Here is a 27816-nt window from a genome sequence, read left to right as displayed (position 1 = left end):
AATGACTCGCGTTTCGCATGAGGTCTTTATATCAGTGTTTTTTTTTTGTTTTTTTTTGTTTTTTGTCTTTTTTACAGAACAACACCAATGAACGTGAAATGTGACTGATATAACACTATGATGTGACTGATATAACAATATGATATGACAATATTATTTATTCAATAATAATATTTCAATACATAATTATACATCATTTGTAAAATTCTAAACTACCATATATAACCTGAATCACAATACACAAATGTTTCTGAGATAAATTGAGAAGCCTGGCAGAATGTAATAATAATAATAATTGCATGAGAGCGCTATGATGTAATGACTACGAAAGATTTTAGTATGACCTTCAGGATTGCAGTCTTTGATGTCTAAAAACATGCCTTATTTAATTTGCCATTCAAATATTATTAACTCCTATGTTTATCTCAGATTAATATCATTTTATACAACAATAGCACATAATACACAGTGAATAATTGTATTAAGCAACACTGCTATTTAAAATGAAAGCGGAATGTCGTATTCTGTTCAGGCGCGCCGTGAGCAGCTATGAGGTCCTTCGGAACGCCATGTGGTGTTGGATAATTCTAGAAGAGCGTCAGTGAGACTTCAGTTCTAGCGCTACTGACCGCACAGGGCCCGAGTTTGACTATCAGAGCTCATTTAACTAACTCTCAGCGGATTTACAAAGACCTCTCCCTCAGCGTTCATCTGAATTTAGTAATAAATAAGTCAAAGATGTTGTCCGCGGCGAGAACAGCAGCGAGGAGTGTGTCGCGCTCTCAGAAATCCTGCAGCAGTGTGTCTGATCTCATGAAGAAGGTGAGCGACTAATACACTACTCCCGAGTGCCCTTAAAGAGTGCTTTCTTTAGTAGAGGTGCTGCTTCATCTCTTTATCTCGGTCAGTCAGGATCCGGACTGTGGTGTGCAGTGGGTTTGTAGCGGGATCTGTTCTGTGTGTGTTAATGACATTTAGCTGAAGTGGTTTGTATTGAGTTGACTGTAGCAGCACGCTACATATAAAATCTGGCAAAATCGGTGCGAAGAGAAGCTTTAGACGAATCGTGTGGCCTTTCATCGGCGACGCCTGACTGTTCCTCTGATTCGTGACAAATAATGTAAGCGCTTCAGGAGATGCGGCGTATTTATTATAAAGAGCAGTTGTTACACAATCTCGACGGTGTTATTAATGTGTAAACAGCAGTGGAGGTCGTGTGTGTGTGTGTGTGTGTGTGTGTGTGAATGACCTTCATCAAGTGTCCTGAAGCATCTCGTCTCGCTTATGAGATGAGCTTCCCTGCATCTCGGTGTCTTTCTGATAAACAAGTTGTTTATGAGTAATATATACTGCATATTTCAAGCGATTTTGCCATTGTAGTCAATTATTGTAACACACGTGATTCTTTTTTGCGTCAACATGGCATTAAACCACATGGTCAGAATTAATTGTGATCCTGCAGCACAGAAGCAGTCATAAGCAGCAGCTATATTTGTAGCAATAGCCAACAATACACTGTATGGCTCAAAATTATCCACTTTTCTTTTATGCCAAAACTCATTAGGATATTAAGTAAAGATCATGTTCCATGAAGATATTTTGTAAGGTTCCTACCGTAAATGTATCTCAACTTCATTTTTGATTAGTAATATGCATTGCTAAGAACTTCATTTGAACAACTTTAAAGGAGATTTTCTCAATATTTTGATTTTTTTGCACCCTCAGATTCCAGATTTACAAATAGTTGTATCTCAGACAAATATTGTCCGATCCTAACAAACCATACATCAATGGAAAGATTATTTATTTTAAAAAATTGACCCGTATGACTGTTTTTGTGATCCAGGGTCACAGTTCTGTCTAGCTCTGTCATGTGATGTGATTCATTGCACAGTACAACACTTCATATTGCCGTTTTCCCTCTTATTATTTTGCACACTACAACTGTTTTTCCTCTTGTGTTTGTCTTTATTTTGTAATGATTGTATTCTGACACGTTCCTAAACGACCCGTTTTGTCTGTTATAGGCTTGTTGGAGTGGCCTGTCTCAGCAGACTCTCCAGACGGTGTCCAGACGTCATTATGCGTGAGTATGAGCGGTTAGTTCGGAGCGTCTCGTGCTGACTGAAGGATGTGTTTCTGAGCTGCTGATGGTGTTTCAGGTCGGAGGCGATCAGAGGCGCTGTCATCGGCATTGATCTGGGAACCACCAACTCCTGCGTGGCTGTGATGGAGGGAAAACAAGCGAAGGTGAGCGCTAACTCCTCTCGCTCACATTTAGTGGATAAAACCTAGACCTGGCAACAAAAAAGCTTGTATAATGAGCTGATTTGTGCTTGATCAGATGCTACATGATAACCTTAACACACAATACAGTAGTCAACTTTTCAAGTTCATCAAAGTTGTCCTGAGACAAGAATGCATTTGGGTTTTTTGGACTCAAATGTTGACTAGTATATTTCGAATTGTGTAAAACCAGTATGCTGTATGTTTCTGGTCGCCTCTCATGGATCCTGTCAGTGAAGCAGATGCCAGACTGAGGTTTTCTACAGACTTGGCTCTGACACATCTGGATTCATGACAGTTGTTCTTAGTCAGAGTATATATGTATATGCTGTATTTAGCTTGAGGTGAATGAACCTGTATGTATAGACCGCTGTCTCTTCAATATTACTCTCTTGAGACACGGGACACACATGTACCTGCCTGTAGTTTTGAAAATGGCTTCATTTAATATTTAAAATGAATTATCACTGCACATCACTCATAACGGAGTCAACGCAACAGTGTACTTGAATAAATATTGTGAAGCCACTGAGTGAATGCACCTCTTAAGAAGACATGAACAAATCTGAATGAAGTCAAGTCAATTCCTCTTTATTTCTTTAGCATGTTATAAAATGCAGATTGTGTTAAAGCAGCTTCTGCAGTATTTGCTCACTGGTTATTTATACTGAACTTGAGAGGACTTTGTTTGCTTTTATGTTTGTGGTTGCCAGATTTCATTAGTTCAGAATCCCCCGATCCGAGCTTTGTCCCGGTGATTTACTTCATCTCCCCAATCTGGCAACCATGTCTGCATTAAGGACAAAGCGCTGATAAGCTGAAAACACAGGCAAACATTTAGCGATCTCTTTTGAGAGATTCTGCTCAAATGTCGCACAATTAAAAGTTGCATGGTTTGCTGGCAGATTTAGTCACCGCGAACGGCGCAGAACGGCCAAAGACTGGTTGTATGACAATATTGCTGCGACTAAATCTGCCAGCAAACCATGCAACGTTCTGTTGATCTGTGCTTTTGTGAAAATGCTGTAATTGAGGAAGTCAAAACAAAACAAAAAAATGGCTTGTCTAATTTTTTGACCAAAATAATTAAGTTTAACCATTATTCTGCAGCCCTAGAAACTCAGGTGTTCAGTTTCTGAATGTCATTATTCAGCTCGAGTCTGTTCAGGTCAACAAAAGCTTGAGGTTCATCAGTCAGACTGATGTTTAGTGAAGAGCTGTTGATGGTCACAGGTCCTGGAGAACGCGGAGGGAGCGAGGACGACGCCGTCAGTGGTGGCCTTCACAGCTGATGGAGAGCGACTCGTGGGAATGCCGGCCAAACGCCAGGCTGTCACCAACCCCAACAACACGCTCTACGCCACGAAACGCCTGATCGGACGCCGCTACGACGACCCTGAAGTTCAGAAAGATCTGTGAGACTTTCAACATTCATGTCCATACACAAGTGCTGGCCAAAATCATTAGTACACTAGTATCATCAGCAGCTAAACATGGTTTGAAGTCAGTTATTTCTATCTTTTGCTGTAGTGTATCAGGAGGAAACAGCAAAAGATGGAAATAACTGACTTCAAACCGTTTTTTGTTGTTGTGGGTGAAAATACTAGTGGCCTAATAATTTTGGCTACCACTGTATATTAATATTTATTTTTTGTGTGCAAATAAGTGCTGAGCTGTGCTGTGCTTGACAGGAAGAACGTGCCGTATAAGATCGTGCGAGCGTCTAACGGAGACGCCTGGCTGGAGGCTCACGGTAAACTGTACTCTCCCAGTCAGTCCGGGGCCTTTATCCTCATGAAGATGAAGGAGACCGCAGGTCAGTCCGTCCGCACGAGGAAAAGATGCATAAAACACATGATCCGCAGCTCCGTCAAACCACTGCTTGTCTGTTTTCAGAGAGCTACCTGGGTCACGCGGTGAAGAACGCTGTTATCACCGTACCTGCTTACTTCAACGACTCCCAGAGACAGGTGACGCACTCCTGCTCGTGTTTATCTGCGCTGAGGACACTGTGCACCAGCTTTGATTCGTGTAATCGGTTATGAATTGACTGTGTAATATCTGGTGTGTTTATAGGCGACGAAGGACGCCGGACAGATTGCGGGTTTGAATGTGCTGCGTGTGATTAATGAGCCGACTGCTGCTGCTTTAGCCTACGGCCTGGACAAGACTCAGGACAAAATGTAAGTATTAGATACTCGTACTACATTATTTGATCATATTTGTATACCAGCATAGTTCGGGATGCTCTCTATCACTTTATCATGATCGATACTGACACTGCAACCTGAAGTATCAGTTATGAGTGTAGACTATTAAATCAGTTCACTCAGGAATGCTGATTGTTGTATGTATTTGGTAGAACATATTAATAATCAATGTTTAACTTTTTATTTTTTAGCATGTTTTGACAGTAGCTTGAGTTGGGATGCTGAACTTATTTACATCGACAGAAATGTAGTAAAAATGGACTCTCGTCTTATTAAAATTACCCATTGGCTTCCCATAGTGTCTCATATTTGTATAAGCCTCGGGCAAAATCATACCTGTGTCTTTAAATGGTTCTAGCTGGTCGTGATTAATCTGTCAAATTACATGCTTTTAGTAAAAAATGTAATGACATCAATGAGTCTTTCTGAATATTGTTATTTGACATGGATACTGATATCGTGCTTGGACTTCGTTCAAAAGAATATTCCTGTGTTTCCGCAGAATTGCGGTCTATGATCTGGGCGGCGGGACGTTCGATATCTCGGTCCTGGAGATCCAGAAGGGTGTTTTCGAGGTGAAATCCACCAATGGAGACACGTTCTTGGGCGGAGAAGATTTCGACCAGCATCTTCTCAGACACATAGTGAAGGAGTTCAGGAGAGAGGTTTGTGTCCATCCTCCCTAAAAACATTGTGTGTGTTTGTTAGGGCTGTCAGGTTAATGCTCTAACTTAATTAGTTTTGAAAAAATAACGCGATTTTAAAATATTTTAACGCAGTTAAAGCACTGGCCCCGCCCCCAGACCTGTACATCATCTTACATTTCATTCAGTTGATTGTTGACAAATATGATACAGGACAGGAACTCCGTAAATACAGTCATGCCCTAAAATTCAAGATACTGGGGCCAAAAATGCCCCTGTATGAGTTTTGTCTCTTATCATATGATATCACACGACTGCTGATTTTATCACGAGCTTATGTGATTCGATACAACAGTTCAGTCAATAACATATTGTTTACAATATCAAGCGGTGTTTAGTTTCTGAATGAATCCGTGTTTTGAACGAATCGTGTGACTCAGTGATTCAAAGCCTGTTCATACAGAGAATCGTTTACTGAATTGCTGAATGAATCTCCGTTTGAACGAATTCGACTCGAAGACATTTACTGCCACCTGCTGGCAGATTTAGTTTCTAATTTAGTGTCATTTAATTAAAAAAAAAAAATAATAATAAAAATAAAAACGTTAAAGGGATAGTTCACTCACCCTCGTATCGTTTCAAACCTTTCTTTTGTGGAGCATAAAAGAAGGTATTTTAAAGACTGTTTCAAAGCTGTTTTGGTTCCATGACTTTCATTGTATGAACAAACAATAGAGCTTACTGATGTTTCTCAAACTATCTTCTTATGTACCATAATTTGTTAGGACGTTGTAGCCTAAATGCTGCGTAATAAATTCTATGTTGAGTCAAGTAAAATACTACTTTCTCAAGCTACAATTTGTACTTTCTGATTTAACACAAAAATAGCTTTAATTAATCTCTTGTGGGTATTTTCACAGTCAAATTTATTTTGCGGTTAAATAATTTAAACAACGTAATTAATTAGATTAAAAATGTTAATTGCCTGACAGTCCTAGTATTTAGTGGTGCACTGATCAGCAAATTTGAGGCCGGTAACGATCACTGAAATTTTAACACTGTTTTAATCATTGATGTTTAATTATAAAGGCACGTAAAAACCCCCATCTTTCAGCTCGAGTCTGTGTTGCTAGAAGTGGCCACACTTTTACAGGTTAATATGCTTCATCAAAATGTGCGACACTCCAAATTTTCAAAAAATTTACTGAAATTACATTTAAAAACTGTCGTTACTATCAGAGATCATCGTGACGTACTGGCAGTCGGTGGACAGCATGAGATCAAATGCAGCAGTGGTACAATCAAGAATAAGAGAGATCAATTACATATGAATTTAATATTTAAATTTTTAAAAAATCTGAATTTGTGCAGAATTGGCCAAAAGATCATCACTGCACCGCTCATTATAGAATGCAGAAGCTGAAGTGTTTCCACAGGAGCTTGTTGTTGTAATAAATGCATTTTTACATATTTTCTCAACTAAAATGCATTTGCCTTTTGAATTCTATATTGAATTCTACTTAATTCTACATAATTTCACTGTAGCCATGTTTGCATTATGGATGACATTTTTGCACTTTCATATGATTGGTGAGGCATTCTATAGATATAATATTTATTGTTAATTTTGTTGTTCAATGAAGAGTACTGAATTTTGTTTGGTTAGAATCTACTCTAGTCAATTTGTCAGAGAATGTAAGTTCATTCATTTGTTGTGCTGAGTTCAGGGTGTTCAGAGGGTGCATATGGTCTCACACCGCTGTGTTTCAAGTAGAGTTGGGTATTGTTTGAATTTGATTAATTCTAGTTCTGCTTATCGATTCAGATTCTTATCAGTTTCCATTCCAATGTGGTTAAAAAAAAAAAAAAATCAAACATTTAGATACCAAACATTTATTCTGTGTCTCTTTTTGCAAAACATTTAATTGCAGCTGAATACCATGAACAAAAATCAGCCGGCTGCATAGAAACTGAACTCAATTAAGAGCTGTTTGTGTGCAAAACAGAGCTGTGTGATTTTGGATAAATTGAGACGTGTTTTTTTTTTTTTTTTTTTTTTTAAATGGAGGTTGTAGTTCTCTCACAATTGTGAAGATATAATATTAGACAACTCAAAATCTCACTATGAATGAAATGATTCAGTGATTTCATTACTGGATGAATCAGTGTTTTTGAATGAATCTCTTGAATGAATGAATGAATCAAAGACAAATACATTTTTAACAGCCCCTTTTCGCCACCTAAAAAAAGATGCACACACAGGAATTGAAGTATCTGATTCTGGAATTGATTTGTTTCCAACCCTAGTTTTAAGTAGTACCTAATGCAGCGTTTTCAGACTGCGTAGAGCTGATCGGTGCAGTGTGTGTTGCTGGTATGCTCTGGTCAGCTGGTCTGGTGTGGTTTGCGTGTGGTCTGAAGCTGTGTCTCGTGTCGTTGCAGTCTGGAGTGGATCTGACCAAAGACAACATGGCGCTGCAGCGAGTGCGAGAGGCGGCTGAGAAGGCCAAGTGTGAGCTGTCCTCCGCTCTGCAGGTGAGTGCATGTTTCATGGATACTGTTTTTCACCTGCTGGATAGTCCCCAGGAGCAGGGCTGAAGAAACACACTCTCAGCCTTTGCAGAGATGGAGATCCAAGACGCTGAAAGATCACAAGCACGTCACACTAAATGTGATTACATGTACTAAACAATGCTGTCTTTTATTTAGAAAAGGTCGCACAGGTGATGAGTACATGACACTATTTCTTTTTTTGGGTGAAACGTCTCTTTTAAAGGGATAGTTCACCCAAAAATGAAGATTCTGTCATTAATTACTCACCCTCATGTCGTTACAAACCCGCAAGACCTTCGTTCATCTTCAGAGCACAAATTAAGATATTTTTGATGAAATCCGAGAGCTCTCTGACTCCCATAGACAGAATATTACCACGATCCAAGCTCAGAAACGTAGCAAGCACATCTGTGAAAGTAGACCACGCTGATCACGTTCTGGGATGGTAACTCAAACCTGACCGCCATGTTTACTTATTAGTGAATAGTCTGTTTATTTTTAGGCAACGGATTATGTCTTTGATTTTGGAATTTACAAAAGGAAAGGCTACTTCTGTTGCTCCACCAATCGAGGTGTGGTTGGTGTGTGACCATTTGGCCATATAATATTTATAAAATAGTTTCAAAATGTCAATATCATGTAACACTAGCTTGTGATGAATTAGTTAGTTGGGATGAGTTTTCAGCATGCAGTGGTTGAGTTATTGAGTGAGTTTTTTAGTAACCGTGTGGTTGTATTTCTGCACACAGACGGACATCAACCTGCCGTACCTGACGATGGACGCCTCTGGCCCCAAACACCTGAACATAAAGCTGAGCCGCTCTCAGTTTGAGGGCATCGTGGCGGATCTGATCCGCAGGACCGTGGCTCCCTGTCAGAAGGCCTTGCAGGACGCAGAGGTCTCCAAGAGTGACATCGGAGAAGTGCTGCTGGTGGGAGGAATGAGCCGCATGCCGAAGGTTAGCACAGGTCCCGTGGTTCGGCACACATGTGATCCGCCGATTAACTTCAAAATCTAACCATAATAGAGTGAACGTTTATCAATTGTAGACACAGAAGTATGTCAACAACTAGACTTCATCGTTATTATCGCTGGGAGACTAATTCTTATCGTGAGGAGAATTTATACCGGTATATCGCAAACGATAAGATATCGCCCATCCCTACTTGTGTTTATTAGGGGTGTAGCAGTACATGTGTAGAACATCAAAAACTTGAGGACTGCTGTAGACAGCTGCCTCCTAAAGATACCAGCGCAACAATACACTCTAATCATCTAATTACCGTTATCGATAAAATCCCAGAAAGTATTGAGTTGTTTTGTCAGTATCGCACACCGCTGCTTCATCCCTGCGTGTGTGTCCTCAGGTCCAGCAGACGGTCCAGGATCTGTTCGGCCGCGCTCCCAGTAAGTCTGTGAACCCCGACGAAGCCGTGGCCATCGGAGCGGCCATCCAGGGAGGCGTTCTGGCCGGAGACGTGACCGACGTGCTGCTGCTGGACGTCACGCCTCTGTCTCTCGGCATCGAGACGCTGGGAGGAGTCTTCACCAAACTCATCAACAGAAACACTACCATCCCCACCAAGAAGAGCCAGGTGAGCTGATGCTGTCTCAAACCTCGTCAAGATGGGTGTTTTTATACTGAATTGAGCTTCACTATCAGACATGGCTTTCGAGGCACTTTTTTGAAACTCAGTTTCAGTGTCTGAACCAAGATTTGTTGGTTTTTTGTCATTTTTCAAAGAAGTTTCAAGTGTTAAACTATTTGAAACACATAAGGGATATTTGAAAAAAATCTAAATATTGAGAAAATCACCTTTAAAGTTGTTCAAATGAAGTTCTTAGCAATGCATATTACTAATCAAAAATGAAGTTTTGATATATTTACAGTAGGACATTTACAAAATATCTTCATGGAACATGATCTTTACTTAATATCCTAATGATTTTTGCCATAAAAGAAAAATCTATAATTTTGACCCATACAATGTATTGTTGGCTATTGCTACAAATATAGCTGTGCTGCTTATGACTGCTTTTGTGCTGCAGGGTCACATTTCAATTTCACCCTAATTTTGATGCTTCAAAAAGTTTTTTTTGTTTTCTTCGCCTGTGCGACTAATTTTTGTGTGTGCCTCACTGGCGCCACCACTGCGTTGTTCAACTCATAAGCGCTGCTATTTCTGTTGCATATGAGAAACATCAAACGAAACTGAAAGCACAATGAAACCGTGCTGCACGTTTGAGCCTGGTTTATACTCGCTGCGTGCAGCAAAAATGACTCGAATATTGAGGAAACGATGGATGGTTTTCATGCTAAAGTAAAAGACCGCTTCTCAAACCAGAGAAGGTGAACGTGTTGGTGTTCTTGTGGGGAAAAAAAACCAAACATGCAAGCACCGTCACCGACAGCTTTTTGTTTTCATTTTGAGAAGCTTGTTATCTTATGCCTATGGACGCTCTCATTTATTTATTTATTAATTTGATTTGATTCCTCAGTGTTTGCTAAACGTTCTGTCATTTATTAGTCTGTGTATATAATGCAGCACGAGGTGTATGCCATGCCTCGTATTGTTCGTTTTTGTTAATAAACATTATGTAAGCTAGTTTGTCATTGTATCTTACAGTTTTATTGTTGTGCTTTTTAATCAAGAATAACAATGAACCCATTTTTTGTTTTAGTTTTAAAAAGTGAAAGGTGTATAGATGCATGTAAGCCAAACAGAAAATGATCTTTTCATGGAAAACGTGACAAGATCGTGAACTCTGCTTGTCTTTACCCGGCTTATAACACCGCAAAAGAGGAACTCCGTTCACAAAATTCAAATCACAAATAATACTACTGATAAAAGTTATTAATAATAATAAACTATAAGTTCATCAGCATGCGTTGATTAATCCCGTGCATGACAGGAGCTCGTCACATGATAAACAGCTTGACTGAACTGATTTAATACATGAGATCAAACCTTACTGGTTCTTGAGCTTCTGTCACAACCATAACTGGTGTGCTTCATGTATGTGCACTGATCAGTGTTTATATGTGATAGTCACAGATTTAATTTAATGGTGCATGTATATGTACTAATATAAGAGATGTTGGGAACAGGCTGAAATATGACTCGTTCAGCACTAGTGTGTCCGTGTGGTTGGATATTAACTCTGGTTGGTGTTGATGTGCTCCTCAGGTGTTCTCCACCGCCGCTGATGGACAGACTCAGGTGGAGATCAAGGTTTGTCAGGGAGAGCGAGAGATGGCCACAGACAACAAGGTTCTGGGACAGTTCACCCTGGTGTGTACTCTGGGACAGAACACACTTACACACACTGCGGTACACGATGAAGAAGCCAGCTGGAGAATAACTGTTGGACTGGTGTTTGTGTGCTCAACAGGTCGGCATCCCTCCGGCTCCTCGTGGAGTCCCGCAGATTGAAGTCACCTTTGATATCGACGCTAACGGGATCGTTCACGTCTCCGCTAAAGACAAGGGCACCGGCCGAGAACAGCAGAGTAAGTCCAGACAAAAATCAATGATATTTGTGATCCTGCAGCACAGAAGCAGTCTTAAGTCGCTGGGGTATATGTGTAGCAATAGCCAACAATGCATTGTATGGGTCAAAATTATCCATTTTTCTTTTATGCCAAAAATCATTAAGATATTAAGTAAAGATCATGTTCCGATATTTTGTAAGGTTCCTACCGTAAATGTATCTCAACTTAATTTTTGATTAGTAATATGCATTGCTAAGAACTTCATTTGGACAACTTTAAAGGTGATTTTCTCAATATTTAGATTTTTTTTTTGCACCCTCAGATTCCAGATTTTTGTATCTCAGCCAAATATTGAAAGATTATTTATTCAGCTTTCAGATGATGTATAAATCTCATTTTCATCAAATTGACCCCTATGACTGGTTTTGTGGTCCAGGGTCGCATTTAATCTGCATATAAAACATACATGAGATATGTTTACATTTTATTTCGTGTTTGACTGTTAAAGCAAAAAAAACAATTTTTTTTTTTTAATACATTGGGTAAATTAATAACACAATGATTAAATTTAAACTTTTTTTTTTTTTTTGGCTCTTTTAAATAAAGGTTATAAAAATGTCAATAATTATCAATACTGAATGATGTGAAGCTTGTATCGTTGATGCATTTTTTTAGCTATACGCCCAGCCCTACCGAAAATGTTGAATTTGTCTCTGAAAAACATTGATCTCACATGTTATTTTATGTTTGTGCTTCCAGTTGTCATCCAGTCGTCTGGTGGCCTCAGCAAAGACGACATTGAAAACATGATCAAGAACGCTGAGAAGTACGCAGAGGAGGACCGGAGACGGAAGGTGGCGTCTCTAATCCACTTCTGCAGTTGAAACCGCTTTGAACGTGATGTCACACCTTAAACCTGTTTTAGCATCTAAACGATTGATTTTGTGTTGAAGGATCGTGTGGAAGCGGTGAACACGGCCGAGGGCATCGTGCACGACACCGAGTCAAAGATGGAGGAGTTCAAGGATCAGCTGCCGGCCGAAGAGGTCTGACCCTGCTGCTGTGTGATGATCCGTCTGAGAGAGAAACCACGCTCTTCTAGAGTTTAACGCTTGATCTCTTTCTGCAGTGTGACAAACTGAAGGAGGAGGTGGCTAAAGTACGAGAGCTGCTCTCGCGGAAGGACACGGAGACGGGAGAAAACATCAAACAAGCCGCCACGAACCTGCAGCAGGCCTCGCTCAAGCTCTTCGAGATGGCGTACAAGAAGGTCTGCTCCTCACCCGCTCATAAACACTGCCCTCCGACTCCTTGCACCTGCTGATCTGACCAGCTCTCACCACGTTTCACAGCATTGGACTGTTTTGGAAGAGCATTAGTTATTTTATATTAATTCATTCATTAATTAAATTAATAATAATAATGATGATCGTTAATAATTATTAAATCTAATAATAAAAATATTATTATTATTCAATCAGTGGATTTTAATTAATAATAACAAAAAATAATGGTAATGTTTCAATAAATTAACATGGAAGAGCATTATTTTAAATTTAATAATAATCATTTTATTCAATCAGTTGAATAACTGTTGAACGACTGTTTTGGAAGAATTAGTTATTTTTAGGCAATTAATAATAATAATAACAGCCAATATTTCAATAAATTGATTTGGAAGAGCATTATTTTAAATTTAATAATTAATAATAATTATAAAATAATAATAATATTTTATTAGATTTAATAATTATTTAATCAGTGGATTTAAATTAATAACAAAAATAATAATAATGTTTCAATCAATTGACTTGGAAGAGCATTATTTTAAATTTAATTTATTCAATCAGTGGACTGTTTTGGAAGAGCATTAGTTATTTTAAATTAATTAATTAAATTAATAATAACAACAACAACATTTCAATAAATTGACTTGGAAGAGCATTATTTTAAATCTAATAATAAAAATATTATTCAATAAGTGGTCTGTTTTGATAGAGCATTAGTTATTTAAAATGTATTTATTGTTATTAATATTATTCAATCAATGGACTTTTTAAATTATTTTAAATTATAAAAAAAATAATACTATTTCAATAAATTGATTTGGAAGAGCATTATTTTAAACTTAATTAACTGAAGATGATGATTAAATCTAATAAATAATATTCAATCAGTGGTCTGTTTTGATAGAGCATTAGTTATTTTAAATCGATAGTAGTAATAATATTTATTTTATTTTTTTAATAGATTGACTTTTTGATGAGGATTATTTAAAATGTAGTAATAATAATAATAATAATAGTTGTTTTTATTAAATTTTTCAATCAGTGGACTGTTTTGGAAGAGCATTAGCTATTTAAAATGTATTATTATTATTATTATTATTAATAATACAGATGTTTAATAGTGATCAGGTTTGGTATGTAGATTCTCAGAATTTTACCTGAAATACTGTCTTTTACACTTGATGTGATGTTTTTCGTGCAGGTGTAATAATGTGTGTGTGTGTGTGTTTGTCAGATGGCGTCGGAGCGGGAAGGCGGCTCGGGGTCGGGCTCGGGCTCCGGAGGAGAGACCGGAGAGAAGAAGGAGGGCCAGCAGTGAAGACGGAGCGCTGGAGTGTGTTTGGACTGAATGAGTTTCCTCAGCAGCATACTCACCTTACTCTCACACACACTGTGCTTCTAGCAGTACATTCTACAAAACTATTGTCCTGGCTCCTCATCCCCTCCCTTAATGTCTACAAGTTCAAACTGAGTTATTGTGTCCGCTGAGAATAATCAGCGTCAGTCTTGAAGTGTGTTTGATTTGGGTTTAAGATGATCTTAGACACGACTCCAGCCATTCAGACATGCATTCCTGCCTGATGCCTGTTAAAGATGTGATTTAATGCCTTGAATTTTTTTGGAAACGAATGAGGCCGAATGTCTGGCTGAACGGCTTCAGGATGTCTATAAGTATTTATAATATCAGGACTTCCTTGTTTCAAGACACTGTTTTATTTTTAAATGATATATATCTGTTCAGTCCATCGGTTCTGCTTAAATCGCTCATTTTGTAAGCTTGTGCATGTGTGTGAGCTGAGAGGACGAAACTATGAATGATAAACTCCATAATAGAAGAATATCTGATGTGGAATTGATAGTTCAGTCTAATTGTCATATTTTTCCTGTTGTAATTTGCTGATCATACCAGCATTGTGAATCAGGAGCGCACTTCTACAGCGGTGTCCAGAGCAGATTCTAGAGATGATGAAGCAGACGGGAGGAACGGAGACCTCTGACCTGCCTTCACTGGGGACTTCTGCTCGTTTTATTTAAATCAGTGATGTGTTGCTGTTATGGACGACTCTGAAAGTGAATTACGTTCTGTCTGTTGGTCTCATAACGGCACAATATAATGCAGCCCATCTGCTCTGTTTTTCTACACACGGCTTTCTGGTTCATTACAGAAGAATAACCGCAGTAGCTCTGTACAAAGGCTGATGTCTGTTGAAATTGTTAAATGTTCATTATGGAATTGAATGATTTAATAGGTCTAAAGAAAGTAATATTCCAGTGCAGTCTTTTATAATAAAATAGTTTGAACTCATTTGTGAGTGTGTTCTGGTTGAGGTTTGTGTGTTGAGCTCCGGGCAGAAACTGCTGACGGAGCAGTGTGTAGTCCGGGCTTCAGGTGTCCTGAATACAAAGTGATTTTCCGTCTGTAATCAGTTGCTTTTTGACATTTGATTTTCAACAGGGTTCCTATGCGGTTTGGAAAAGTGTGGAAGAAAGAAAGCAGAGTATGGAAAAATGTGTTTCCAGGCTTTTGCACCCATTTAGTTTTTAGTTTTTTTTTTTTTTAATTCAAGGTGCAGTTTTTCATTATGCAAAATGCAGGTTATAAGCATTTTGGGTTTCTTCACGCTATATCCTTAGCACTGTATTACATGGCCTCAAGGACCTTTACAAAAATACAAAATATACACTTATGTGCACACAAGAAAGCATTAAAGCAGTGTGCTGTCTTGGCTGCCACAGACTGTGCATTAAACAGACATAAGGCCTTGAAATATGGCACAGTGCCCCAAAGAAAGCCAAATCTTAAACACTTTTTTACAGTACCAGTCTTTTTTATAGACTCTTGAACTTGGCAAATTTTATGCCTTCAGTCCATTTCATGTCATGGTTTCCCCGCCGCCACAGAAGATGTTCAATTGGGCATTAGGCCTTGATATTAGGGGTACTACCGTGAGAAAAAACTAATTTTGAGCAGGTAGATCTCTGAATAAAATGATAGCATGGATGCACATAAATTAACATAGTAAGATGGCAGTGATGCACAAAGGAAACAGGTTATATAAAACTAGAAATTGTAAAGTGTAAGCATGCAAAACATTCCCATGATGCACATGTCAATAGCTTCTCGAGGGCACAAACAAGTTTATTGTGTGAATGCAAAAGTCTGTATTTTTTATTTATTTTTATTTTATTTCAGGGACTCTGTCACTTTGAGAAAATCAATGAAAAAAATATATATCAGTGAAGACGATGAAAATATTTACAGATGACTGAACTATATACCAAATATAAAGCTGAAAATATTGCTCTATGAATCACTTATGTTAAATATGGTTGAATTATAATAATAATAAAGCTGAATAATAAAAAGGTAACTGCGACTTCTTAATTCACAACTCTGAGTTTATAGCTCACAATTCAACACATTTTTTATTTATTTATTTATTCAATCCTGAGGGGGAAAGCCAGAATTACGTGATATAATATAATTTTATAAAACTTTCTTGCAATGCCGAGTTTGCATTTGGCAAATATTTAGTTGTTTCTGCCACGGAATAAAAGAAAAAAAAAAAAAAACTGAACACAGTGCTGTGTAGCGTTCAATGCACAAACGCGTACGAATAAGCATTAAAACTAAAGAGAAAAATATATATATTTATTTACAGTGATACATTATTACTCAGATTTCTTGAAAACTTTGTGATTGGTCAATCCTATTTGATAATGTAATATTGTTTAATAACTCATTTAAATTAGACTTTTATGTCGCAAAACGTAAATCCGAGCTACAGAAATGATTCCTAACAAGGTTTCAAGAGTAAAAAAAAAAAAAAAATCTATCGCTGAGTGCTGAACTTTTATTTTGAAACATTATTGTGTGTTGCCCGAGTCTTCCGCGAGAACACGGTGTCTGCGTTCACGCGCGCACGGTTTTGAGCGCTAGTCAGAGAAGCGCGCGAGGATTTCAGAGGCGGTGAGAACTTCTTCAAACTCTTTTCATAAGTTTTATCATCGTGTTATGGCGTACATTAAGACTCGTGTTTGTTCTGATGTTCAGATGCTGTGTAAAACACATGTTATGGGTGTGGGGGGAAAAAAATACAGGAAATACTTGTTGTCATTGGGCGCGCGCAGCAACTCCATATCAAATCTGATAATGAGCGACTGAACGCGACGCGTCAAAACTACAAACTATTATTATTATTAATATTATTTTTATATGAAAAGTGCGTTCGTGGCGTGATTGTTTTACATTGTGAAAGCATCCTTACACATAAGTTACAAACTTAAAGTAGTGAAACTAAAAACAATATTACGCGTAATGATGATAAGAACAGTAACTATGGTATACAGTAAACTATTCATTATAGTAATATTTCTGTGGTTAATGTAACGGAAGAGTCCCGCTTTAGCGTCGTGTGAAGTGTAGACGGGTATTTGGACAGTCACTGCTAACGGCAGCTAAGCAATGTCACAGACTCAAAAAGCTGTTTCCAGAGTTAACGAAGTGTTAAATTCCCTAAGATTAACACGTCGTTAATAACGTGTGCTGCTGTGTTAATTAAAGTACTTAAATGTGAATATAAGACTAGTTAGCGAACTTCTCAAGTGTTTGATAGCTAATCTAGCGGCTAGCATTAGCAGCTTCCGCAATAACAGTCTGTCAGAGAGATTGTGACACGTGACTCACCTGAGAGTCTGATGAAGTCTCAGCAGTTTCTGATTCCTGTCGCTATCAAACTCTCCCTTTGCGAAAGAATGAAGTGGAACTTGATTTCTATTGATAACAGTCCTAAATTATATTTTTGATTTCATCAAGATCCTTTGGGTTTAGTCCCAGGTTATGATCGCACGGTCAGTGGTTTCTTTTTACTGCGGTTTGAAACACAAGGCCAGTTTGATTTTTCTTAATGTAAACCATTTAATTCTATTAGTTCTTCATAATAAAGCACAAATGCAGTTAGAACTGACTACAGCTCTTACAACAATTCTCCCTTGTTTCTTCCAGGAAATACCAGATTGTATTCAGTTTATTGTTTGTGAGTTGTTTAAAAAGCTTTCAGAACATTTATGCTAATTTTCTTAACCCTCGTGATGTTTTCTGCTCATTTTGACCCAGAGAGGATTTTCTTTTTCCTGAAATCGCTAGTTAATGTTTATCACATCAGTCTGAAACATACTGACTTTGCTCACGGAGGGTAATAACAACTTCCCAGTCAAAAATGACCATTTCTTGCTATCTCTCATTTTGCTATATTATCATGGAATACTGGATTCAGTCTTTTTGCCAACTCGTTTTCTTCCAATTAGCACAGGTTTTGTATTTATTTTTGGAACTGATTGATTGTAGGCCTCACTGATCTGATTTTTATGCTCCTCAGTTTTTTTTAGGTAAATAAGCTTAAATGAACTTTTGACATTTATAAATGGAGGTGCTTAAACTCAGATAAATGAGGCCTGTGATCAAACACAAAACCTGTGCTAATTGGAAGAAAACAAGTTGACACAAAGATTTAATCCATAATTTCATAATGCAGCATAAAGAGAGATTTGCAACCATTATTAAAGGCTTGTCATTTTTGACCTGGATCACCAAATTAGGTGAAGCATTCTCAACACAGCACAAGAGTTAATGCCTTTTTTAATGGCAGTAGACAATAATGTTGGGAGCGATATGATCCACTTTCACCGTCAGCCTATGAGATCACCGATACATGATATATTGTCCTGCTAATTTATTTAATTAATTACTTGGTTTCATTGGTGGAAAGTGAACCAACCCCGGCGTAAGGCTAAAAACAGCCTCATGTGTTTAATGACTCAGTTTGTATTTAACATCATAACAATTTAATAGAAACATCATAAGTTACTAATTATAATGCTTACATTTCCTCAGTTATGCAGACAGCAACTACAGAAAACAAGCAAAGAACATTTACATTACCAAAGAACATCATCACTGACTCAGTCTAGTGCGAGTTTATGTAGTTTAAAAACACTCCCATTATAATCAGTGAAGCTGTCTACACTGTATGATGAATAAATCTTGGTGTTTATGATGATGAGAATTCGCGAGTCAGAATTCAGTCAGCGCACTGAACAACAAAACTCCGGTGTTTCAGCGGTGACTCATCTGAACGCCTCCGATTGGCCACTGCATTCATAAACTCAACAGAATCGTGTGTGATTGGTTATAATGCACAACACTGTAAACGCGGAAAAATAAATATAATGGAACAAATAAGCCCTAATATTAATTAGATTAGCCTAATAATAATAATAATAATAGTAATTGTCTTGCTATCATCAAAGGCATCAGCCACAGGCGATATCTCTGACTATAGTGGATACACGATACTATCGTGGATAGGGATGGGTACTGAGAACCGGTATTTTTTTGGACTGGTACGTAATTGGGTCAATATCGGACTACCGGAAAGCTTCAAGACAAACGATATGGTTATCGATACTTGCGTTGTTTTATCTCTGTATACTTCAATGTTAATGATGAATTAGGAGCTGCTGCTTGTCATGTTCCTTCACTGAATGATGTGGCCGTCGTTTGCCGTCCATAGTGAACAATGGAGGCAACACTAGTAATATAATGAAACATTTACTAACAAAACACAACATATACCTCAAGCAATGCGCTGTATTTAAGTCTCCCGGCTCCAGCTCCAACTGCAACTCACGAGACACATTCTCATCAAATGTTGATTCAGCGGTAGAGTTACACTCACGAGACACTGCACTTATTCGCAATCACAGAAGTACATTATTTGCATGTGCTTTAAAGCCTTGCCGGTTAAACTTTTCATTCGCGTGCTGCTCTGACAGGCGCTTATTCAGAGCAGCGTCTGGACACTAAAAGACCGGTCAAACAGCACATGATTACGTTAAGTTATCTTGGTTATCGTCTAATTGCACTAATACTGTCAAAAACACACAAGGTTTACATATAAAAACAGTTAGTTTTGTCTAAAGTGAAAGTAAACAGTTGAGAGAGAAACAGATGCGTGCTGGTCTTAAAGGGACAGAACTAAACATGCTGCCGATTTTCATTAAAGGGATAGTTCACTCAAAAATTTGTATTCTGTCATTATTTACTCACTGTCATGTTGTACCAAACCTGTATTAATTTCTCTCTTGTGCTGAACACAAAAGATGATATTTTGAAGAATGTGGGTAACCAAACAGTTGCTGGTCCACATTGACTTTTATAGCAGGAAAAAAATATGGAAGTCACTGGGGACCAGCAACTGTTTGGTTTCCCACATTCTTCAAAATAACTTTTATGTTCAACAGAAGAAACTCATTCAGGTATAAAACAACTTCAGAGTGAGTAAATGATGACACAATTTTAATTTTTGGGTGAACTATTCCTTCAATGTTAATAAAATAAAACACAAAGAGAAAAATAGCTCACTGCTGTTGACTGAAGAACTTTAATACAGTTGCTAAAGTTCAGCAGTAATAAAATAACTTGAAAATTTCAACAGCTTTTCACATCTTATCTTTTATCACCAAATAGTATCGATATCAGTATCGATAAAATGTAAACGAACCCATCCCTAATCGTGGATCGTAGACAGCCGTTTCATCATAACAATAACTATAGTAACTCAAACGGTGGATTTACACTTGTGTTCAGCTCAAGCACAAAATATATGTGACCCTGCAGCACAAAAGCAGTCATAAGTAGCACAGGTATATTTGTAGCTATAGCCAACAATGGGTCAAAATGATCCATTTTTCTTTTATGCTAAAAATTAAGATATTAAGTAAAGCTTATGTTCCATGAAGATATTTTGTAAATTTCCTACATATCCTAGATATTTTTTGCACCCTCAGATTCCAGATTTTCAAATAGTTGTACCTCGGCCAAATATTGTCCGATCCTAACAAAGTTGGACCTTATGACTGGTTTTGTGGTCCAGAGTCACATATGAGTCTTATTCTCTTGGCCGCAGGTGCCGCTGCCCGTGAGGACGCAGAATGCAGACCATTAAGTGTGTGGTGGTGGGCGACGGGGCGGTGGGCAAGACGTGCCTCCTCATCTCCTACACCACCAACGCCTTTCCCGAGGAGTACATCCCCACCGTGTTCGACAACTACAGCGCTCAGATGAGCGTGGACGGCCGAACGGTCAGCCTCAACCTGTGGGACACGGCGGGCCAGGAGGAGTACGACCGCCTGCGCACGCTCTCCTACCCGCAGACCAACGTCTTCATCATCTGCTTCTCCATCGGCAGCCCCTCGTCCTTCGCCAACGTGCGGCACAAGTGGCACCCCGAGGTGTTGCACCACTGCCCCAGCGTGCCCATCCTGCTGGTGGGCACCAAGCGGGACCTGCGCTCGGACGCGGAGACGCTGAAGAAGCTGAAGGAGCAGGGCTTGGCGCCCACCTCTCACCAGCAGGGCGGCGCTCTAGCCAAGCAGATCGGCGCCGTCAAGTACATGGAGTGCTCTGCGCTGCTGCAGGAGGGAGTACGGGAGGTGTTCGTGGAGGCCGTGCGCGCCGTGCTCTACCCCGTTACCAAAAAGAACGCCAAGAAGTGTGTGCTCTTATAGTCGGCCGCGACGGAGATGAACTCGTAAAAACAAGCTGCGCAGGGGGCCCCGTTCTCTTCTCACGCTCTTGCTCTTTCTCGCTTGACTTCTTCGTGTCTCATTGCCTTGTAAATCAGTCTGTTGAAATTGCTTTTTTTTTTTTGTTGTTGTTGATTAATAACAGTTTGTTGCCAGTAGGGGTGCAACGATAAATCAATTCGTGGGTTGATTCTGCGATTTTCTGCATGCATCGCGATTCTCTCTTGAATTGATTCTGATTCTTAGTTTTGAACAGCAGATGGCACTGCATGCTTCAGAAACGTGAGCGTTTGAATGTGCGGTTTAAAAACTAGCGTAGAGCGCCATCTGCTGTTAAAACTAAGCTCAGAATAGATTCCAGAGAATCACGATGCATTCGGAAATTTGCAGAATCAATCCATGAATCGATTTTTCGTCGCACCCCTAGTTGCCAGGTCCACTCAATGAACGATACATTAGATTAGCGAAGGTCCGCATCTGTCAGGAGCGTGTCGAGCTTCTACTGCCTTGACTCGCGGCGTCCTGTGCGTTTAGATAAATGTGCAATATAATGAGGTCCACACATCAGACTTACGTTTATAGATATCCCAGCCAAATCTCTGGTGTGCCTTCAGATTGATTTTTTTAATGCGTGTATTGTGTTTTCTCCATAGCTTTGATAGGTTCATAGTAATTTCAATAGGTTGTGTAAAATGGATTGTTTGGGTTGCACTGTGAAAACTGCAGGATATATTTCACTCCAAAATCAGAAGAAAACACATACTTTCCATAAAGAAATAATCTTTTTAAGGAGCATAAAGATTTTTTTAATGCGAAAAGTCTATTATTATTATTTTTTTATATACATATAGTACTACAAATACTGAAAAGCTGTACATTTCCAATTATATTTTACAAATGCAAAATGTCTTAACGGTCCAAAACTAGATATTTTTAATGCTAAATATATTTCCTTAGTTGTGATTTTGGGGGTAAATGTGACCCTGAAGCTTTGTTCGATTAACCCATCATCCTGAGAATCGTGCCTTATGTGCTTTTTATATAAAGGGATGCATCCCGCTGCTAAACAAGTGTTAGTACTGTTGTTGCGATGGCAGATTCAAGCATTGGCCCGTATTTTCCTCTTCAGAGACTGTTAATCAGGTTGCTCTGCATGCCTTACTGGAGCTCACCATTAAGCCTTGTTCGAGTTACTCTTATCTGCCTCCATGAGAGTCGCTGCTCATTTAGCGAAAGCCTCGCAAGCACCGAAACGCTGATGAGTCTTTCCAGCCCGAAGGCATGCTGATGCACCAGGGGCCAGAGTACAAACCCTGCGAAGATCTCATGTCTCATTCGAAGGCAGTTGTGTGGGTTTATATTATTGATAACCAACAAGTTTTATTTTTGGTTGTGCATGTTCAATAAAAGGCCCGATGTTGTCCGTCATGTTACCCAACAACACGGCCCGCTGTATTTCAACATCCTCATCTCACGCGCATCAGCATTTAAAGATAGGAGATGATTTCCAGTGTTGCGGTTGTTATAGAAGTGTCTCTGCATCTCGGTGAATATAATGGTCGCTGATATGTGTGCTTAGCTTTCAGAACTGGAAGTCGTGGTTAAAGATTTTGCAAAACTGACGTGTGTGGAAACCTGTGACTAGACAGCCAATGTTTTATAACTGACACAGTCATATATTTTTTAATTGCCTTGTGTTTTTAACTTCTTGCTTTTTCTGAACTGTCTGCCAAACTTGGCCAAAGAGTGCCTTTGGATACAAAGATGTGTTGTGGAGTAACTGGACTCATGCATGTTAACGTTTGAGTCAGCAATCACAATGTTTCTGTTGTTAAACCAGGACAGTGTCTAATTGTTCCTTACTTTTTAAATTCAATGGCCAAACTGGATGCAAGTGTTGTGCTGTGTAAGGGAACTGAAATCTGTGCAAACGCTGAAATCACTATTAGGTGTGCCGCTGGTGACTGACGAGTGATTGTGAGAGTGAACTGCTTTCTGTTTCATCTTTCAGAGTAATAGTGCGTGCTGTCTGTGTCTATGGTATGTGGTACTACATATATACACTGGGAACTCGATTTTTGTCAAAATTGCCATTTTATAACCAAAATAAATTGTATAAATGAACTAATCGTGAAATTATTTAAAATGATGGTAAATAAATTTTTACACTCTTTCTTTGACTTGTGTGTATTATGATTGGTCTGTTCCTGACACAGGAGTTGCATCAGAGAGCAGGGCGCTGCTGCTGAAGTGCAGCACATGTTCTTACTTAAGATTGTTTCCGCTGCTGCTGCCGTGCACAAGCCACAACAAAGAGCTGATGGATATCAAGACGCTGCTAGCAGCTCCAGTGCACCCTTCATTACACAAGAGCATGTGGCAGGCCCGAGTCGGACGCATTGCTTTGTGGTGGCAACCTACATGCTGCCTGTTTGAGATGTTTTCACACTTCAGCTGCAAAACAAGACACGCTGTGCTTTTTGTTCTCGTTCGTTTGGGAAATGCATTCAAGTGGTTTCAATTTGGAAAGATTACTTGTTTGGAGACACAACGGTTGCAATATTTCATAACTCTAATGTGCTGCACTTTATGCAATTTAGTAATTATTTTAATTTGATGGTTTCCACCAGGTGGCACGGAAGACATCGTGTTTTCAGAATGAAACACAGGCTTGCTGTGCAGGATCGACTAATTCATACAGCTTTCTGTTCAGTTAAAAAATATATCAATTAAAATATATGAGCCGGTGTTTCTGTGACTCGAGCTGTTTCAACGAGAAGCACTACAGAATAAATCAACCATGTATTTCTAGAATCTAATCTGTGTTCACATTTGAAAAACTAGTATTTTAAAAAGGTTTTCCCTAGTAAAAAATAATGGTAACACTTTACAATAAGGTTCATTACTTAACATTAGTTAACATGAACTAAGAATGAACAATACTTCTTCAGCATTTATTAATCTTAGTTCATGTTCATTTCAGCATTTACTAATGCATCATTAAAATCACAAGTTGTTACTTACATGAATAAACAATGAACAACTGTATTTTTATTAACTAACATTAACAAAGATTAATAAATACTGTAATAAATGTGTTGATCATAGTTCGTTCATGTTAGTTAACACATTAACTAATGTTAACAAATGACACCTTATTGTAAAGTGTTACCAAAATAATATATTTTAAATACATTTATTTCATGTTAAGTATAGTTCAAATCATATTTACTGACATATCACTCAAGACCTACTGATACTGAAATTATAATTAAGCTTTATTTGGAGTACTACCACATTTCCTAATATCAAGCCTAAAATGTGTTTTAATGTCGCTATTGATGAGGATTGGATGATCTTTGAATAATATCGGTCTTTAAATGAAAGATATTTTAAGTGTGCCTGAAGTATACCTGCAATAGTTCCTCTTTAGCACAATCAAACACTTCTTTAGTTGGACTTCAGCATGATTAAAGTGCATTATGCACAAAATGAGCAGACTTGAGTATATACCAGTTTAGTGCACTAAAAGAACAATTGCAGGGTATTAAGCACATAAATATGTAAATGTATTTCTAGTATGCTTAGCATGAAATAAATGTATTTTTATTTTTCACTAGGGTTATTTTTGATTAAAAATGTAAAATGTACATTCATATTTTCCTCACCTTGAATACACAATAACACAGATATGAATTATTATTTAACAGATGTTTTTTTAATCATGACCTGCTGACTGTATCATAACACTGATCATCAGCTTTCTGTCAGCTCCAGATTTGATCCTGAGTTCATGAATAACTGTGCAGTGCATGAAAGTGTGACATCAGTAATCGACAGCCAATCGCGTGCCGTGAAACAGGTCAACCTTCGGTGTGAAACCAGAGACACTGGGGGAGTGGCTTTATTGTTTGCTCACAGTTGTTTGATTTTGAGATCTCTTACCCAGAACAAGAGTAGCTGTGCAGTGGAACTAAACCCAGCATCAGTGCAAACTAATCTAAAACAGACCCGACTAGCCAGCTAAACCGGCTTCACGGTACAGGCCACAGAACTAACCCTGCCGTGATATGAAAAGGTTCATTCTTTTTTAGAAGTGTCCCTTCTGTGATGTCATTTCCTGTTTTCTTTGCAATGTACAGTAACAGCTTTGTGCAACAGGCACGCTGAAAAAAAAAAGATTCAATGAATTTACTACATTTTTTTAAGGTAAGTGAAATGAAACAATTAATTTTAGCTACAATTAAAAAAAATAAACAAAATAAAATGTTGAAATGTAATAAACTAAATTTTATTTTATTTCATTTTAAATTCAATGAATCATTTTTTTTTTCAGTGCATAAACTGCAAATGTGTATTATTTTTCAAGAAATAATAAAGCATTTCTAAACATTGTTTTATTTCACCCTTTGCGTGATCACAGAATGCTTAGACTACCTTCATTTTTCAAGCCTTCTAAATATATATATATATAAATGATTATAGGTGGATCTTATAGTGTAAGAAAAGACTAAATTCAACATCCAGGCACTTGCATAGATTTTAGTATTTAAAAAGCCTTTATTAGCAGAGCTATAGACACACTGCACATCAGCCCAAACAACAGAGAACAGGAAGTGGTTAAACAATTCAAAGACATGCAGCAGAGGTGAAGTGAATGTGTTTCTCTCTGCGTCCGAAACGCTCGTGACCCGACAGAGGACGAGCGCTTTGGAGGATTGAGGGATGAAGCTGAACTCTAAACTCTGACCCTTAACCTTCATTCTTAATGCTACAATAGAGTTGCTCATCCCGCAGCAGTGATGAAGGACCCCTCCACACAGATCCTTATAGACAGCTGTGAACACAGCGAAAGCGCTCTGTTCAGAAGGATGTTCATCATGTTTCAGGCACTGATAAGCCAGTCGTCTACTTCTTTGCCTTCATATTTAAACCAGCTGGACAGACTACATCTCTAGTGATTCCTCACCGGCCCTGAGCACTGAGCCCGAGGTGTTTCTGTCACTGATGGACTTCGGCTGGCTCCGCTGCACCTTCAGATGAGAACAAACTTGAACTGAATCGAGCTGATGAAGAAACTATTGTCTGCTTTATAGTCGGATCAAACTCATTCATAATTCATGAAGTTTGCAACACTGACTCAGAGTTATTAAACTGAACTGAATAATGACACCGGTGTCTGCTTTACAGCAGAGGTTGGATTTGCCTCACTTTTGAAGCTGCTCATTTAAGTTATGAGCAAAATTAGAATAATACATAAAACATTTATGAATAAAACTATGTTTTCTGTTCAAGAGAATAAAATCAGAAACTGACACAAACTTGCTGCAAACGAGGAAATCTGTGGCTCTTTTTTCCTTCATAAACAAATGAGTTGTGCCGGAAGAAACACAATAACAAACATTGTCATGTTATCTTGTGTTCGGATGCCTGATGTTTGGGAATACAATCGTTATACCAAATCATTATTGATGACAGGCATTTCAAAATTATTAAAATAACGGTAACACTTTAGAATAACGGTCCGTTGTTAACAAGTAACTATGCAGGAAGTAATAGGTAGTGCTACATTAACACTTAATACTGTTAACTCATAGAGAAGCAAGATTAACTAAGCAGTAAGTAATAACAATTTTAGGACTAAGTTAGTTCCTTATTAGACATGTGATAATTATTAAATAAAATATCCTCATTGAGAACTACTTGCGAACTATGACCAACTAATAAAGAATAACCAATTAATTGCTGATCACAACAGTAACGTCTTAAAAGTGAACAATTGGGTTCTTTGTGGAAACTAGTTTGTGACCCTGGAGCACAGAAGCAGTCTTAAGTCGCTGGGTATATTTGTAGCAATAGCCAACAATACACTGTATGGCTCAAAATTATAGATTTTTCTTTTATGCCAAAAATCATTAGGATATTAAGTAAAGATTATGTTCCATGAAGATATTTTGTAAATTTCCTACTGTAAATGTATCAAAACTTAATTTTTGATTAGTAATATGCATTGCTAAGAATTAATTTGGACAACTTTAAAGGTGCTTTTCTCAATATTTTGATTTTTTTGCACCCTCAGATTCCAGATTTTCAAATAGTTGCATCTCAGACAAATATTGTCTGATCCTAACAAACCATACATCAATGGAAAGATTATTTATTCAGCTGTATAAATCTCAATTTTGAAAAATGGACCCTTATGACTGGTTTTGTGCTCCAGTGTCACATTTATGAATATGATTTCCCCCAAATAAGTCGGCTACATTTTAAAATTGTGACTGCTACTCTTACCAAAGGATGGATGTTCTCTGTTTATTTCAGTCAAAAACAGAGAATAATAATAAAAAATAATTCATTTAAAAATGTTAATAATTAGAGTGATTGAATTAGTTCACAATTATGAGCTCTAGTTTGTGTCCGTTCAGTATAGTGACAGTAGGCTGGGAGGACTTTTCTTGAATATAAATAATGATGTTCTCTTGACAAAAACATTTCACATCCTTAATGAAGCATCGACTGCATTAATATTGCGTTAAGCACAAAACTGCAGATTCCAGCGTCTGGTATAATATCACTAGTGCCTCACTCTATGTGTCAGATTTAAATATGTTAAATAAATTAATAAATTACTAAGTAATTACTGAGTGGTTAAGGTGTTTCTCACTTTAAAATGACGGTCCAGATCACTAGTAGTTCCTGCAGGCTGACGAGCTGACGCTTGAGTAATTAGTGAAGGGTTACTGTATTTTTCACT

The 27816-nt window shown here is 38.1% G+C and overlaps 2 protein-coding genes across 2 annotated transcripts; both read left to right on the top strand.

Moving 5' to 3' along the window:
* The first annotated feature begins 572 nt into the window (after positions 1–572).
* Positions 573–14781, top strand: hspa9 (heat shock protein 9). The gene is made up of 17 exons (XM_058798685.1): positions 573–822; positions 2028–2086; positions 2163–2250; positions 3520–3701; positions 3978–4102; positions 4183–4256; positions 4363–4469; positions 4999–5161; positions 7583–7675; positions 8443–8652; positions 9062–9289; positions 10883–10987; positions 11088–11205; positions 11947–12041; positions 12141–12233; positions 12317–12457; positions 13711–14781. The coding sequence occupies exons 1-17, from the start codon at positions 739–741 to the stop codon at positions 13792–13794; spliced, it is 2049 nt and encodes a 682-aa protein (XP_058654668.1). The 5' UTR covers positions 573–738; the 3' UTR covers positions 13795–14781.
* Positions 14782–16303: 1522 nt separating this feature from the next.
* Positions 16304–23235, top strand: rhogd (ras homolog gene family, member Gd). Its single transcript, XM_058798687.1, has 2 exons — positions 16304–16446; positions 20444–23235. Exon 2 carries the CDS (start codon positions 20469–20471, stop codon positions 21042–21044), a length of 576 nt encoding a protein of 191 aa, XP_058654670.1. The 5' UTR covers positions 16304–16446; positions 20444–20468; the 3' UTR covers positions 21045–23235.
* The last annotated feature ends 4581 nt before the right edge of the window (positions 23236–27816 follow it).

Source organism: Onychostoma macrolepis, chromosome 14, assembly GCF_012432095.1.
Source record: "Onychostoma macrolepis isolate SWU-2019 chromosome 14, ASM1243209v1, whole genome shotgun sequence".
Lineage (NCBI taxonomy): Eukaryota > Metazoa > Chordata > Actinopteri > Cypriniformes > Cyprinidae > Onychostoma > Onychostoma macrolepis.
Note: the sequence above shows the minus strand (reverse complement) of the source record. Positions and strands in the feature narration are given on the sequence as shown.